The 17298-nt window shown below is 38.0% G+C and overlaps 1 protein-coding gene across 2 annotated transcripts in view; it reads left to right on the forward strand.

Annotated features, from left to right (window-relative positions):
- Positions 1 to 17298, forward strand: part of LOC134205123 (C-1-tetrahydrofolate synthase, cytoplasmic) — an 81316-nt gene that overhangs the window by 54533 nt on the left and 9485 nt on the right. For both annotated transcript variants that reach the window (XM_062680066.1, XM_062680067.1), the window contains 3 exons: positions 507 to 741; positions 805 to 916; positions 12495 to 12726. In XM_062680066.1, the coding sequence (XP_062536050.1) occupies positions 507 to 741; positions 805 to 916; positions 12495 to 12726 (579 nt within the window). The remainder of the gene's footprint in view (positions 1 to 506; positions 742 to 804; positions 917 to 12494; positions 12727 to 17298) is intronic.

Genomic DNA, 17298 nt, shown 5'->3' on the forward strand with positions numbered 1-17298 from the left:
TTTTGTTGACGTTGATGACTAAACCTGCAACTGCCGAAGAGGAGCACTCGGCAAGATAGTTGAGCTTATTCTGCATATCAGAGAGCCGTATAGCTAGAAGTGCAAAGATCATCCGCAGGATTAACATCTGGTTCGTTGATAATCGGCCCTCATGAAACCTGCCTGGTATTCGCTGACTCCTCAAGCAAACTCAGTCTCTTAAACAGAATACGAGACAGGGTGATCCCTGTGCAATTGGCAAACTCAAGTCTGCGCCCTGAAATCGGTTAAGGGTAAGTGCCCGAAAAGTTGGCGAGACTTTTTGCGCACACACATACATACACATACACACACAGACATCACCTCAATTCGTCGAGCTGAGTCGATTGGTATATAATAATATGGGTCTCCGGGCCTTCTATAAAAAGTATGTTTTTAGAGCGAACATACGTATACTTTGTATGCGAGAAAAGCAAAAAAAGTAATATTTTTTGATAAACCCTAATACGTATTTTTCTTTTTTCAAGTCTTAACACAGTAAACGAGGGACGTGTAGCCGTCGGAGATTTGAGTGGATTTCTTCCCTGTACTCCTAATGGTTGTATGGAATTAATCAAACGCACCGGAATTCCCATAGCTGGATCACATGCAGTTGTCATTGGTCGAAGTAAAATCGTCGGTACGCCAATGTCCGAACTGCTAAAATGGCACGATGCTACCGTAACGGTGTGCCATTCCAAGACGAAAAATATGAACATGACGGTAGGATGTAAAAACTTATGGGCGTATTTATTTGAATAGGTAACATAGATTTTTCACTTTTAGATCAAGAAGGCAGATATTCTTGTGGTTGCAGTAGGAAAACCGGAAATGATTCGCGGTGCATGGATCAAGCCGAGTGCCGTCGTCATCGATTGTGGCATCAATTCTATTCCAGGTAAGGTTCTATTTCACGGGCTAGCCAGGATTTAGAGGTAGGGGGCAACTTTTTAAGATCTTCTGAATCGTAATTTCGGCAAAATCTATAAATAATTCGTGTTAGAATCAGGAGGACAGAAGAGACTATCCCGCAATTCCATTGTCGGCTAACTATTGGGTAATCAGGGGGTTTTCCACAACACAAAAAAACTCACAACCGCTTCAAGGACAGTCGTTGTGTGGGTGGTTCTGGACCGTACGATACAAACGTCTTATCTTCTTGAAATAATTGGTCGACCCTCACCTTGCCTGGTCGATAGGGGACATCCTTGGCGATTAAAACCTACGACGAGCAGATTCGTCCGATAATGAACAACGGGATCCTTTGCGATTTAAGAGAACGAGCAAAGTTGGTTAACAAAATGAGAGCAAATTGATATTAAGCTTTGCTGTTGAGATTATATTGAAAACAAAATTTGATGTTATGAAAACTCATATGTGAGTATGTACGTTATGTGGAAGATATTGATTTGGAAAATGTATTGGAGGTAACAACTTTCCCTTCGATGGGACTCGAACCCATGACCCTACAGTACGCTAGACCGGTGCTTTAACCAACTAAGCTACGAAGGACCTCCGTCGGCTTTCGCAACCTAGCGGCTGCTGAACGAGCTGGAGATTCCCAAATTGGACGCATAGTCAAATCACTCGCAATCCATTTCTCAAGCCAACACTTCCACATCGGTCGGGTGGTTTAATGCCCGGAAATAGGCAATTAACTTTGATTGAACTGAACCTGAGTTGCGTGCTCTTGCCTACGCAATGCGGTCGGGTCTGAGCTTGCCGACCGACTGGCAAATAGCTTACACAACCTCACTTGATCAGTACAGTTGCTGATGAAGAATGTGTACAGCCGCCAAACATTCTAAATACTCGCGCTCCTCTAATGTGAAAGTGTACTACGCACATGTGGAAGTGTTGGCTTGAGAAATGTATTGCGAGTGATTTGACTTATGCGTCCAATTTGGGAATCTCGAGCTCGTTCAGTAGCCGCTAGGTTAGCAGTCTGCCAAGCCGGAGGTGACGCTAGTTGCGGTGTCCCTCTATGCCGCTCATGTTTCTGAAGTGCCGCAGAAACACCAACCCCCGACACTCCTGTCAGCCCTAACGAGACTTCACTCATTCTGTCACAGACAGACCACACCAAGAGTGTGCGTGGGTACAACCCACTACCACCCTACTGCCTAGGCAGTCATACCATTGTAATAAATAGCTTCAGTTCTACACTCGTGAACAAAGATCTGTAGTGCTGTTTCTGAATACGTTATCCGCTCTTTATGGTTACAGAGAAAAGATATTGTTGTAGACAGTATATGTTCTTGACAATCCAAGAAATCCATTATTACCTTTCGATCTACACGCGTTGGTTGGCCTGTTTCAAATGTGGAACATGCTCTCTGTAGTAGAAAGGAAAGAATGTGTTCAAACGATATGATCTTGGTCATCCAAAAAATCCCTAGAGTAAGGCTTCTAAACCTATACGCGTAACAAAAGATTAATTTGCCCGATTCAAATATGCTACATACTCTTTGTAGTACAAATACTAGAATGTGTCCATTCAGACCGCATCGTGCTTTCGTGCTGTGCAGTTTTTTTCTCTCTTTGCGGAAGGAAGTTTTTAATACTACCCGAAGCTATTTTAATTTCAACTGTGCTTCTCAGCGCTATTTGCACCCACTGATCCCGTTACGATCTTTGCAAGGGCCCGTGCCTTTGTTTTACGTTGGACCCGTTTGCGGAAGTTAAATTCCGACAAGCGGTGGAAACCCTGCAGGGACACCGTTCTGGGAAAAACCTCTTAGAAGGTCACGTCTCCACGCTCAGCAATGAGCATTAATAAAAACAAGAGAAGGGGGAGTCTCTGAATTCTCCACTTCCTTCAAAGAAACAAGGTTTCAAGACCGTCCTGCCCAAGCGCGGAAAAAATAGAAGGAAGCTGGAGACTTCAGATATTCCTTCTAAACATTGACATTATTACTTCTCCTATCGAACTGAGCAATCAGTTCGATTTGATTAATGACGAATTTGAGAAAATCGAATCTACCTCTAGCCCAGGTGATTCGATTCATGCGAAGAAACAACGGATTCCGCCAATTGTGGTATCTGTTGCCGAGTTATCTGGCTTTCGGAATGAAATCTTGAGTAACCTTCAGGGGATCAAGGTTTCATTTCAGATTGCTAGGAAGGGTGCCTGCCGCGTTTTGCCGGGATCCTTTGACGATCGCAAACGTCTTCTTCAGTATTTAACTGAGAAGCGCCATAAATTCTTCACATACGACGACAAAACTGAGCGATTGTTCAAAGTCGTCTTGAAAGGTCTCCCCAGTGATGACAAATCACTGGATGAGATTAAAATTGAAATTTCTCAATTACTTGGATTTTTATCAATCCAAGTTGGGAACATTTTCGCAGGCCCTGGGGGAAATTTCCAAAACCCCACCAAGTGCCGTAAGTGCCAAAAAAGGGTCATGGAACCAAACATTGTCACATGGATGCTTGTGACGTGCGCCGCCGCGATAAATAGGCCCTGTGGCGAATAACCAGACAAGAGATGTCAATTGGCGGGAACAATAGAATTGTCATTAGAAAGCATGTGCGCTATAGTTCGATGGTTAATCGTGAATTGCTACTACTAATCTAAATCAAATTATAATATTATTGTGAATTTATCCAAAGAATTAAGGTATGAAATTTTCGAATGAACTCGTTGATGGAATAATGATGAGTTAATTATATTAATATTAGGTCAAACCCACACACAGTTTCGGACAGACATAATCGATTTGTTTAGATTCGATTTCATTTATTGGTAAGAAATTCTCATAAAAAAAGAAATACTTTGATCTATTATTGTACCTTAAAACTAAAGGACGGTTGGAAGATATACGTGTCGCCTTGGACTAGATACGGAGGCAAAATAGAAGGAGAGACTAAATGTAACAGGAAACTTAATTTAACCCGACAAACACTAATGTAGGAGTATTTTATTCGATAAATACATCGGAATCAAAAACACAGAAAACAACACTCTTCTTCTCATTTGTGACGAGCGGACCCAACAATGCTAAATGCATGATTTGTGGTGGAACCTTACGCGCTAAGGACGCATGTCCTGTGAGAAAAGATTCCAGTAAATTTAAATGTGCAAATTGTGGGGGGAATCATAAATCCAATTTCTGGGAATGCCCTTCACGCAAAACAGTTTTTTTCCCGTGCAAAATTGATGACGGGAAATTCCAATCGGATCCCAGATTCGACGGGTAGAAATTTTACAAACGCTCAAAATTCGAAACCAAACATCGCTGCTGGTAGACAAAATTTCTCTTCTCAAAATGAGGTTTATACACATATCCCAACGGAAAATAACGGTCATGTTGCCGATTCAGGTAGCATGTCTGCTTCCGACTTTGATTTTTTAACTGAACAATTGCATTACATGATTGATGCAATGTTCAAAGCAAACACCATACCTGAAGCTGTTCAGGTTGGAATAAAGTACACACAAAAAATTGTTATCGGACTCCGTTTTAATGGATCCAAATAATTGTGTGAAAGTTCTAAATTGGAATGCCCGCTCTCTAAAGGGTAAGGAAGATGAATTATTCAACTTCCTAACAGTTCAAAATGTTCATATTGCCATTATAACTGAAACGTATTTAAAACTAGGACTCTCAATTAAAAGAGATCCAAATTGTTTTATCTAAAAAAATGATCGTCTTGACAGCGCCTGTGGTGGAGTCGCCATTGTGATTAATAGACGTATCAAACATAAATTAGTTTCTTCGTTCGAAACCAAAGTTTTTGAAACCTTGGGCGTTTCTGTTGAAACAAATTTTGGACAATTTTCCTTCATTGCAGCCTACTTGCCTTTTCAATGCAATGGGCAGCAAAAGAATTTGTTGAAAGCTGATCTTCAAATTCTTCACTTGGTGAAAATTCTTCTTGGTGACTTCAATGCCAAACACCGTTCATGGAATAATGCTCAAAGCAATTCCAACGACAAAATTTTATTTGAAGATTGTTCTGCGGGATATTATACTATTTAATATCCCAATGGCCCAACTTGTTTTTCATCCACTCGAAATCCTTCGACAATTGATTTGGTTTTAACGGATTCAAGTCAGCTGTGTGGCCAATTGGTAACTCATGCTGACTTTGACTCTGATCACCTTCCTGTGACGTTTGAAATCTCACAAGAAGCCATTTATACTCCAATCAGCTCTACTTTTAATTATCATAGAGCTGATTGGGATTTATATAAAACGTATATCGATACGAATTTTGATGTTGATATTCCTCTCGATACCAAAAGTGATATTGATAATGCTCTCGTATCTTTGACAAATTTAATTGTCGAAGCCAGAGGCATTGCAGTTCCTAAATGTGAAATTAAATTCAACTCCATTATTATTAACGACGATCTTCAGCTACTGATCCGTCTTAAAAATGTGAGGCGAAGGCAATACCAAAGAACTCGCGATCCCGCGTTGAAAGTTATTTGGCGAGATTTGCAAAATGAAATTAAAAAACGTTTCACTATTCTGCAGGGTTTGCAGAAATCGCTCTCAATAGATAACGAACAACGATAAAATAGAGGCAAAAACTGTTCCGAATCATAACAAGCCATGATAACAAATTTATCAAACTTGTATAAAAGTGCGAAAAAACAGAATCGGATAGGCAGCCCCCACATAAAAATGGTGATTTTCGCTTTGTTTTCGCTCCTTTCGTGTTGGTTATTGCACAGCTGTGTAGAGCAAATTGAAATGCATCATCAGAGCCAGTGCTCCCCACATTTGGAGCTTTCTAAAAGAAATTTATCATGGGGTATAACATCCCGAATCAGTTCGCTATCATTACAGCTTGCGAAAAAAGTTTCTCGCGGTATGCTACATATCGTATATGTATACAGAGATGATAAGTAAGAGACTTGCTCTTTCTCTTTAGGATTCAATCCCTGCTATTCTGAGAAATACCAACTTTGAGAATAATGTCTCGAAGTTGGATCCCAGTTCGAAACCTTTTTGGAAATTAACGAAAATTCTTTTAAAAAAAACCTCAAAAGCCAATTCCAGCGCTTGAAGAGGGAAATAAAATTTTATTAACAAATGGCGAAAAGGCTTAAAAACTTGCTCAGCAGTTCGAGAGTGCCCATAATTTTAGTCTAGGTCTCACTAGTCCAATTGAGGATCAGGTTACACAGAGCTCCGAAGACATTCTCAACCAAGAGAATGTTTTTGACTCTTCGTTGGGAACTAATTTGGATGAAGTGAGATCTATTACTCCAACGTTATGTCTGACTATGCTCAAATTTGGCCTAAACATTCTTTGCATATCAAAGAACATTGTGGCCAAATTTCATAAAATTTGGTCGACAAAAACCCCCCTGCCAATAATAGAACAAAACCTGCCAAAGCCGTCTTTTCCCCTACCTGATTTACCACCAGGGTGTCAAAAATCTTTGTTTGCAGATGACACGAGCCACTCAGTCAAAGGGCGAAGCCTTCGTGTCATTAGTAATAGATTGCAAAAAAGTTTGGATATTTTCTCCACTTACTTGCAAAAATGGAAAAATTTCCTTGAATGCTTCCAAAACTCAGCTTATTTTAAACCTTCTAACAAACATATTGTCACTATGGGGGTTCCAATTAATTGATCTAGCGAAGCTAAATATTTAGGACTTCTGCTAGATCAAAAATTAACTTTTAAAAGTCACATCAAGTCATCCAAATAAAACAAATACCAGAAAGAAGGCACAGATGATTCAAAATAAAGTTTTGAAAATCATTCTGAGGTTGCCTCCATAGTATGGTACCAATGAACTTCATAGAATTTCTAATATTGTGACATTGTAACAAAGGTCCAACAAAATAATTTCCAATTTTTAGGCAAAAATCGTTGCAATCTTCTATTGCAACGACTAGCTCCTTGCACCCTTAGTGTAAATTAGGTCAAGTTTAGTTTAAATTGAAAACATTGTAATTCCTACATGGTTCAATTCAACCAGAGGAAAAATCCTAACTGCCAGAGGCAATTGAAATGTATTATTTAATAATAACTTAACATGTAACATAGCAAATAAGGATGATAGTGTTAAGAAAACACGGAATACCTAGCCAAAGAGAAGAATGCATGTATTAGATAAATAGCGAATAAAAAATGCCTATATTACGGCTCTTTCACACGCTGTATAGAGAATAAACCAACCAAGCTTATGGATCAACACACCATTTCCTTCATAACTTTTGTACGCAATGATCGATCGTGATTATATATATTAATGATCAACTAGGGTTTGTCCCCTTGTCCCCCGTCGAATGAAACTTGTTGCGAGACAATCGGTTAAGAATTGCTATATGATAAAGTGGCTAATGTTTTTCGGTTTTCATGTGCACACACAAACATACACACTGACTGACAGACATTTGTTCAGTTTGACGACCTGAGTCGATTGGTACATAACATCATGGGTCTCCGAGACTTCTATAAAAAGTTCGATTTTGGAGTGAAATGATAGCCTTTCGGTACAACTTTGATGTACGAGAAAGGCAAACAGCATGGTGGTGCTATTTTTATTTTGCTCGATGTATCTTGCATACGCATATTTCATTATATGTCATAATGCGCACACAGAATATTCAAAACAGGCGTATAGATCATTGGTTACGCGTGTAGATCTGAACATCTTTCATACACATATTCCATTACATGTTCCACAATAGACACAAAACATATTCAGAACAGTGTCGTGATTTGACGCTCAATTTTGTTAACCTTGCTGGTAGGATTACGCTGCTTATCTAATAAGAGGACTTTCACTACCGGCCAGAGAATCATTGAAATTAACTCTTGGTCCTGAAAATGATTATTTTTTTGCAACTTGTTGAACGCCGCACCGCATCTTGCTGGCTTGCGATCAAAACCCCCGCTCTCCGCTTTCGCTCCGTCGAACGAATGAATGGCCTACGACACATTTGACGTGTTGGCGTGTCCGATCCAGCCCGATGCAGCTCCGATGCAATGGTTCGTCTATCGCGACCGAGTAAGAATGACCTAACCAGTGCAATGTGCCTTCTTTTATAGGCGATGCAGCATACGCTCCAACCAATGAGAACGGTCGGAGGGGAAATAAAATGAGTAAACATTTTCTTGCTAGGGATGCTGTCATTCTGACTTACAATAAGGGATGTTTTTTCTCGTCATAGTTTCCAATGATTGGGTTTTTAGGGGTATTGAGATTATTACATATCTTAAATATATTATAAAAACAAAGCTAAATCCAAAATTTCATGAATTTTTGGTGCACGGGAATTATTTTAAATCGAATTCGAAAAACCTAATAATTTCGCATTTTGAACACCCCTAACTATATTTTACTATAGGCCGAGCTGTCATTCTGTGAGCTAACTGTTAAGCACTCAAATTTCTTAAAAATATTAAAATGGATTTTTAACATCAAATTTAGGGTCTTACGAGTGTGAAAAAAAACATATTGTAGCTCAAAAAAGCTGTTCTGTTGAATGATTAAAAAAAATCAATATGTTTTTTCAAAATTAAAAAACCCAACTATAATTTGATAATGTCCAAAACAAATGGTTATTTTTCTAAACGCTTCATCTAGGGTAACGGGATGTAATGTTAGGCCTGGATGCAACGTTGGCTCATAACGCAAACTAATCAATAATTCAACAATAATACATCGTTTTGTAGAGAGATATTTACCAATGCTTCTTTGAGAAAGTGTATCAAGCCGACTTTATTTATACTACGCAATGCACTTCTTTAACTGATGAACGCATTAAACTTGCGTGAAAATTTGCTCTGACTCGGTTTGTTAGCAACCTCTTAAGTAGGCAGGCAATGCAAAAGTTTTTTCTTTTGCCCAATTAAGTAGTTTTTGGAATGGACCTATTTTCGCACATTAGATGAACGGGTACCAATCACACTATTTTAGAATTCATATTAAAATTCATTATTTTCATTAGTTTAGTGATACAATTATCCAAAACTTTTTTGAACAACATTAGAACACTCGTTGCCAAAATTCGGCTGACGATTTTCACTTGAAGCAGCACATTATAATTGACTACCTTACGGCTTATACAAACGATTTACAGTGAATAAGGCACCAACATTTCATGGGCCCAAAAAGCATCCGAACATAAAGTCCATTTCGCACGAAACTTTTGATAGATCAAATTATAGATTGTGAACAATTATTGTTTTTTTTTTCACTACTTAGCGTTATAACCAAAAGTAAGAAATCCGTTTGGTGGCATAACTTCGTTTAGATTTTCAATATATGAATATTTAAATCGACCACCCTGATTATGATGCTAAATTTGAGTTGAGAACTAACCGCAGGGCTGGTAGCGATGAATGCCGTTCAAAATAGTGACTAGTGACCAACGATGACAAAAAGTGACCAAATAGTGACTTTCAATTGCAGAAAAAGTGACCAAATAGTGACTTTGAGTGAGTTTTGAACCGGAATAGAGCTACAAGTTGCATAAGCATTGTTACGGCATAATTCGTAGATTGCAAACTCTTATTTTTGAAATCCTTATGCAGAATGCTATCACAAATCAAGAAAAGGCGAATTAACTAAAGCATGAGGATTACTGCTACTGGCCTCGCCCATCTTCACCGTAAGTAGGGAGAGGATGGAAGCAAGAGGCCAGTAACACTCTCATGAGTACCACGGAGTTGGATATTGAGGGTAGTATTGCTTGGATCAGCCAGAAGCTAGCAATGTGACCATTAGGGTGCCAATGAAAATCTACTTTTCGAATTTAAAAAACGGGTAGTGCTCAAAAATTTCATCTCCTCGAAAAAAGTCCCTATGAAAATTTCAGCCCGATCGGACTGAAAATTTTCTAATTTTTTTTTATGCCAAATGTTTTAGACATGCATGAAACGTCCAGATCTGGTGATTTTAATATAACGACGTTTCATGCATTTCTAAGACGTTTGACAACAACAAAAAATTCGGTTTCGGATTTTTCCTGTACCCCTCCCCCCCTTTGTGTTTCAAAATAGTCAAACTTTGACCGCTTTGGTCAAACACTTAAAGAAGTCCGATTGAGCTGAAATTTTGCATAGGGACATTTTTCGAGGAGATGAAACTTTTGAGTACAACCCGTTTTTGAAATTCGATGGTAAAGTTTTTAATACGATTTTACCTCTTATTAAACTATGAAACAAGTTTAAATGAAGTTTTTGAGATTTTGAACTCAACGTGGCATACTGAGGAAAATTTTCAAAATCCAATAAAACGGTGGTATCTTATTTGAAATCTAGAAATTCTAATAAACTTCAATTTCTAAATGTCTGACTTTAGTAATCAAGTTATTTGAAAATGGATGGCCAAATAAACTCGAGTTAAACAAATTTTTTTAATCTAATTATTTTTTTGTTTGATTTCAGATTTCAAAAAGCCGACCAATTCATTCACATCCACACTAGTTTCTTGGGTATCTATTCATATTTGTTTATAAACAGATTTTTTTTTCATAAAATGTGATATTTCGAAATAATTTCAATCAAAAAGTTTTGAAATTATTGACTTGTGCCAGAATTATTTCTGACATAACTTGCTCTACATTTTTTTCGAGACTTTTCGTAAGGCGGATTTAACAATCATAAACGGCAATTAATTGCATATTATTCGGCAACTCGGCCGTACGAAAACCATTTTTTTGTTAAATATCTTGGCTGTGCATATGCACAGCATATGTTTCGAAATGGACAAATTGATATGAAATTTGCGAAAAAGAATCCACGTGTCTTGGAGGGACTCGAACCCTCAACCTCCTACTCTCTAGATAGGCGTGATAACCCCTTCACAACAAGACCACTTAACAAACTTTAAGTGGTCTTGTTGTGCAGGGGTTATCACGCCTATCTAGAGAGTAGGAGGTTGAGGGTTCGAGTCCCTCCAAGACACGTGGATTCTTTTTCGCAAATTTCATATCAATTTGTCCATTTCGAAACATATGCTGTGCATATGCACAGCCAAGATATTTAACAAAAAAATCATAAACGGGTTTAACAACCATTTAACAACCATAATGTACTTTTTGACATCGTCGCCCTTATCGCTCATTATTCTATACATTGAGAAACATCAAACATCATTGTCAAGTGATGAAACTGAGTCTGCTCACTATATTTTCACCGGAGGGTATTAACGCTCACCAACATACGTGATTCTGGTTCCAATACTCCTCAATTCTGTACTATTTGCTTAGGTTAGCCAAATTTTATTAGTGAAGAAAAAGATCATACTTCTTTGGGGCATATTCCCCTAATTTAATATATTGCTCCCAGATTTATATTTGAGTTGCTTGATAATAATAGGTACAAATGATTTTTATTTCGAACTTTTTTACAACAGGCAATGTAAAAATAGTGACTTTAGTGACAATTTCCAGGAAAATAGCGACTTTAGTGACTTTTGGATGCAAATAGTGACTTTTTAGTGACTAGACTCAAAATAGTGACCAAGTCACTAAAAAGTGACTCGCTACCAGGCCTGCTAACCCCATGTGTAAACAACCAAGCGTATTTTTAGTGATTATGTAGCTAGACAAGTGGTTATCAAAACAAAACGGGAGTCGCAACAAATCAGTACTACGTATTGTTTATGTTTTAAATAATGAGATTATGATTTCAATAGCCAGAAATTATGGGGCAAATGTTTTGACTATTGAGTTCTAAACCAATCAGCTATCACAGCCATAACACATACCAAAAATCTGTCTGTTTTCAATCTTAACATTTCAAGTGGGCCTGCATATCGTTCGAACTCAAAATAGATAAAACCTGTCTGTCGCCGTTATACCAGTTCATATTTCTTTGAAGAATTTGTTGATTTTCCGTTGTTCCGTTAAAACCGGAGATCATTAGGTACGGAATTATTTCGACAATTTTATTTTTTTTCCAAATTCCAAAAGAATTTTAACTAAGCTTCAACAGAAAATATCGAATTTCAGTAGTAAATTTTACCAAGATCTCATCAATTAGATTCTTAATTTGCTGGTCTGGAATAATAACAGAATTTAATACATTTGTGTTCATGAAGACATGTCAAAAAAACATACTTTTAGATTTCAAGTTCTCTATTAATAGTATCTCCGCATTACTCACCAAAACCACATACATGGTGATAGAACAGTAACAGCAGTTCATCATAAGAATAAAATTAATCTACATACATAAGACCCGAAAGACAAGACAGTGGAATGAGCAGATAACAAAGCCTTCGTTATCATTACTTCTCAATTTTACTGAACATGTGTGGAGGCTGAAATATAGAAAGTCGAATCCGGTATATGATAGGGTTCCCAGATCAAACTAATTGGTGGTCATCGATCTGGTGATTGATGATTTCTGATACTAGATTCATCCTCGCCTGGTTGTTGAGCTAATAGCTGAGAGGTTGTACTAAGTTCTACTTCTGGTAATATATTTTCTGCGTTTATTCTTATTTCTTTGCACGGCTTCTCCACTACGCACACAAACACGCTGGTAACCAGATCCTACCAAGAAGAGTGGTCAGCGGTTGGTGGGAGATGTGAAGTACGATGAAGCCCTGGTGGTGGCATCGCATGTCACTCCAGTACCGGGCGGCGTCGGCCCGATGACCGTGGCAATGCTGATGCAAAACACCGTTCAGTCTGCGCAGAGAGTGGCTAGAAGGCTGATCGATATGGAGTTCCGCTGGACGATCAAGACGCTCCCGTTGAAACCGCTGGAACAGGTACCGAGGTAAGTGGGTTCAGAGAGAAGTGCCTACGAAAGGGTTCGATTTGTTATTTGAACAGCGCCAGGGATGATTAGTTAGGTAATTATAAAATCAGTGATAACTGTAATAAGCATGTTTTCTGCTCATGAAGCCTCACATCGCAAGCATGAATTTGTTTCAATAAAAAAAAAACAGCTTAGATTCTTGATCCGTTCAAAAATATTTACTAGTGAGTAGTTTTCTTGGGTTTCCTGGCATAGTTTATCATCGTGCGTTTTAAAAAATATAAAAGATCTTGCAATGACAGACTAATGTGATGCGTCCAACTGGGAGTAAAAATGATCATTAAAACTAAAGATTCAACATCGTTTCATACAGTGTAAGTAAAAGATGAAACATTATCATACAAAACCATCAGATTTTAAACTAGTTTTGTTCCAGTACACTGGGGTCGCTTTTTACGTGAGTCGTTTTTTACACGGATTTTGCAATTTATGCGTTTTTCGAGATAAACACGTATTTACGCGGATTTTTCGAAAAAGTCATTTTTATGCAGTTCTTCAAAAAAGGGGAAAAGGACCGGAAAAACATCAAAAATCGATTTTTGGTGGCGTTGTTTTTACGCGGTTCGTATCCCCTGCTGAAAAACTGATCCCAGTGTAATATGCTGGATAAGCCGGTATACCTAATTGGTTTTCTCGATTTTGATTTTGGCCAAAACGGAATAAAACACTATGTTTCATCAATAATTCTGAAACTCTGGACTAGCAAAAAATTAGACCTTGTTGTTGCGAGAAAATTGCTAAGTACAAAAAGTGTGACACATTTTTGTACACATGTACACAGACATAATCTTTTTGTCGAGCTTAGTCGATTAATTCGTTTTTTAGAATAATCATGAGGCCTTTACGTACATTTGGTGTACGAGAACGGCAAAACATAAAGATAAATTCGAATTCAAACATTTGATATTTTCGACAATGTTTTCTATACCTATACATTATTAGAGTAAATACAAGTGATGTTTAGTTTTTCACATTGTCCACGACACACGAGCTATTAATTATTACACCAGCTGGTGGTTTAGACTAAAGTCAAAATAAATCGACAAAAGGTTATCGAAAGCGCATGATAAGAACAATATTGGAAGCATTAAGAATCATCGTGAGACCCACATTTCAACACGCTTTGCGTTCGCACCTATATGATGCATTGGGTGGGGAATCCTTGTTTTCCTTTGGAAAATTGATAGAATTTATAGGCACATAAGTTATGACTATTACATATATGATATTGATTAGACTAACGCATTTGGTATCTTTCTCGTGTATTATAAAATGTAAAATAATAAAAACACATGCAGAATACGCATTTATGAACGAGGAGATCTTATTTTGGCTAAAATTGAACAAATGCAGTTTTAAATACAAATGGTTTATTAGAAAATGCAAATTTATAACGCGTAATTTGTTCAGTATTTTGCTACCAGGGGCGGCCAATGATGATTGCGACCTGACGAAAGTAGTTTAATGTTGTTTAATATGTCGCAATTAAATATAATCTAATAATGCAATTTCTATACAATAACAAAGCAAGACTATGCTGAAGGTTGCTGAAAAAAATTAGTTTTGCAATGAGTTGCACACACTATTTTTGAGACCAAAATGATTAAGTTGGACTTACTTCACATGATCGTTCTTGCCAAAAAATCAAGTTGGTGCTATTAGTTTCTTCATTTAAACATGAACTGTAAAGCCAGGTATTATGATGCGGAAATGCAAAAAGTATTTTTCCAATCGGCAGTAAATCATGAAGAACTTTCAAAAACGTTGCAGAAGGGAGTTCTGTGCGAGATTTCTCTTGTTTCGGACAGCAGAACGATCGCGCGATCTGCCGAAATATTGTGTTCTGCATTGCGCGGCCGGTATTGGAGTTAATCAGTTCAGTGCGTGATTTCCAGATTCTCCATTAAGCAGAGCGATCGGCCGGTCGTCGAAATTTAGTTTTGCTTTGTGCGGAAAGCAAAACAATCGGCCGGTCGCCGAAATTTTGTTCTGCTTTGTGCGGGTGAGTAAGTTAATCAGAAAGATAATTAAAATATCAAAATCAAACTACACGCTATACACGGCAGACCGTTTACCAAAACGAACTCTGCCACACTTCCTACCTCATATATCCAAGTGATTTCTCGTGGAAGTGCAGATGACTCGTCGGCTTCTATCCAAGCGAGTATCACGTCAACAATTTCCTACCTGTTCCTTAATTGACCTGCATTCGGACACGGCCGGCGCTGGTATTGCGTATTTTTGGGTCACCAGTTCTAACACATTGAAGATGATGTTAGTCCCAAACTTCATCTATTGGTTCTCTGTGTAATTACAGCTGGCCTGGCAATAACGGAGTAGCAACCGTGGGCGGTCAATCATGCTCATGCTCATGCTTAAGAACTTTCAAACGTTGCAGAAGGTTGCAGAAAAGTTGTTCGTTATAAAATTCCCCATCTTTCTATGTGTGTCGATTTTCAAAAGCATTATTATGGATACCCTTTTTGATGATCAAATAGAAAATATATATACAAAAGTTCCTCACTCCAGGGCAATAACTCTTATTATGTGTTGTCAGGCCATTAGGCCGAAGGCCGTTAGGCCGAAGGCCATTTGGCCGAAGGTCATTAGGCCGAATGGCCATTAGGCCGAATTTGCAAAACAAAGCAAGAAGTGAAAAATGAGAAGTTCTCTCTTCACCTTACCCCTTCTTACTACTCCCTTTTTGCATCTTCCTTCTTCTTTCTTCCTTCTTCTTTCCTCCTTCCTTATTCCTTCTTCCTTAATTCTTCTTCCTTTATCCTTCTTTCTTCTTCTTTTTCCTTCTTCCTTCTTTCTTCTTCCCTTTCCCTTTCTACCTTCTTTCTTCCTCCTTTTTTATTCTTTCATCCGTTTTCTTCCTTCTTCCTTCTTTCTTCTTTCTTCTGCCTTCTTCCTTCTTCCTCCTTCCCTCACTACTTCTTCCTTCTTGTTTCTTCTTATTTCCCTCTTCTTTCTTCTTTCTTCCTTCTTCCCTCTTCCTTCTTCCTTCTTTCTTCTTTCTTCTGCCTTCTTCCTTCTTCCTCCTTCCCTCAATACTTCTTCCTTCTTGTTTCTTCTTATTTCCCTCTTCTTTCTTCTTTCTTCCTTCTTCCTTCTTCCTTCTTCCTTCTTCTTTCCTCCTTCTTCCTTATTCCTTCTTCTTTATTTCTCCTTCCTTCTTCCTTTTTCCTTGTTCCTTCTTCTTTTTTCCTTCTTCCTTCTTTCTTCTTACCTTTCCCTTTCTACTTTCTTTCTACCTCATTTTTTATTCTTTCTTTTTTCTTCCGTTTTCTTCCTTCTTTCTTCCTCCTTCCCTCTTCCTTATTCCTTATTCCTTCTTCCTTCTTCCTTCTTTCTTCTTTCTTCTTCCTTCTTTCTTCTTCCTTTTTTCATCTTCCTTCTTTCATCTTCTTTCTTCTTCCTCCTTTCTTCTTCCTTTTTCCTTTTTCCGTTTTCCTTCTTCCTTTTTCCTTCTTCCTTCTTCCTTCTTCTATCTTCCTTCTTTCCTTTTCCTTCTCCCTTCTTCCGTATTCCTTCTTCCTTATTCCTCATTCCTTCTTCCTTCTTCCTGCTTCCTTTTTCATTCTTCCTTCTTCTTTCTTTTTTCTTCCTTCTTCTTTCTTCTTTCTTCCTTCTTCCTTCTTCCTTCTTCCTTCTTCCTTCTCCCTTCTTCCGTATTCCTTCTTCCTTATTCTTCATTTCTTCTACCTTCTTCCTGCTTCCTTTTTTCCTTTTTCCTTCTTCCTTCTTCTTTCTTCTTTCTTCCTTCTTCTTTCTTCCTTCTTCCTTCTTCCTTCTTCCATATTCCCTCTTCCTTCTTCCTTCTTCCTTCTTCCTTCTTCCTCCTTCCCTCATCCTTCTTCCTTCTTTTTTTCTTCTTCCTTCTTCTTTCTTCTTTTTTCCTTCTTCTCTCTTCCTTCTTCTTTCTCCCTTCTTCCGTATTCCTTCTTCCTTCTTTCTGCTTCCTTTTTCCTTCTACTTCTTTTTTCTTTCTTTTTTCTTCCTTCTTCTTTCTTCCTTTTTCCTTCTTCCTTCTTCATTCTTCCATCTTCCATCTTCCTTCTTCTTTTTTCTTCCTTCTTTCTTCTTTCTTCCTTCTTCCTTCTTCATTCTTCCATCTTCCTTATTCCTTCTTCCTTCTTCCTTCCTCTTGCTTCATTCTTCCTACTTTCTTTTTGTTTCTTCCTTCTTTTTTCTTCTTTCTTGCTTCTTCCTTCTCCCCTCTTACTTCTTCCTCCTTCCTACTTCTTCCTTTGTTTTCCCTCTTTTTTTTTTTTTTGTTCGGGATGAACCACTGCGTCCATTTCATTGAACTTTTGCATGGCTTTCTGCTCCATTTCTATTGAGAAGAAATGAAGTAGTCATTTTTTATTCATATATTTCTCAAGCTTAATGTAAAGCCTCTTTAGATTAAGGTACCGCTGTTTATACCCTTCGAAAAATGGCTTATACCAACTCTCAAAGGCACGCCCCTCAATCAGTTTAATAATACTGATTTTGACCATGCATCGGTACTGAAGTTCAAACATA

This window comes from Armigeres subalbatus, chromosome 1 (genome assembly GCF_024139115.2).
Source record: "Armigeres subalbatus isolate Guangzhou_Male chromosome 1, GZ_Asu_2, whole genome shotgun sequence".
In the NCBI taxonomy this organism is placed as follows: Eukaryota; Metazoa; Arthropoda; class Insecta; order Diptera; family Culicidae; genus Armigeres; species Armigeres subalbatus.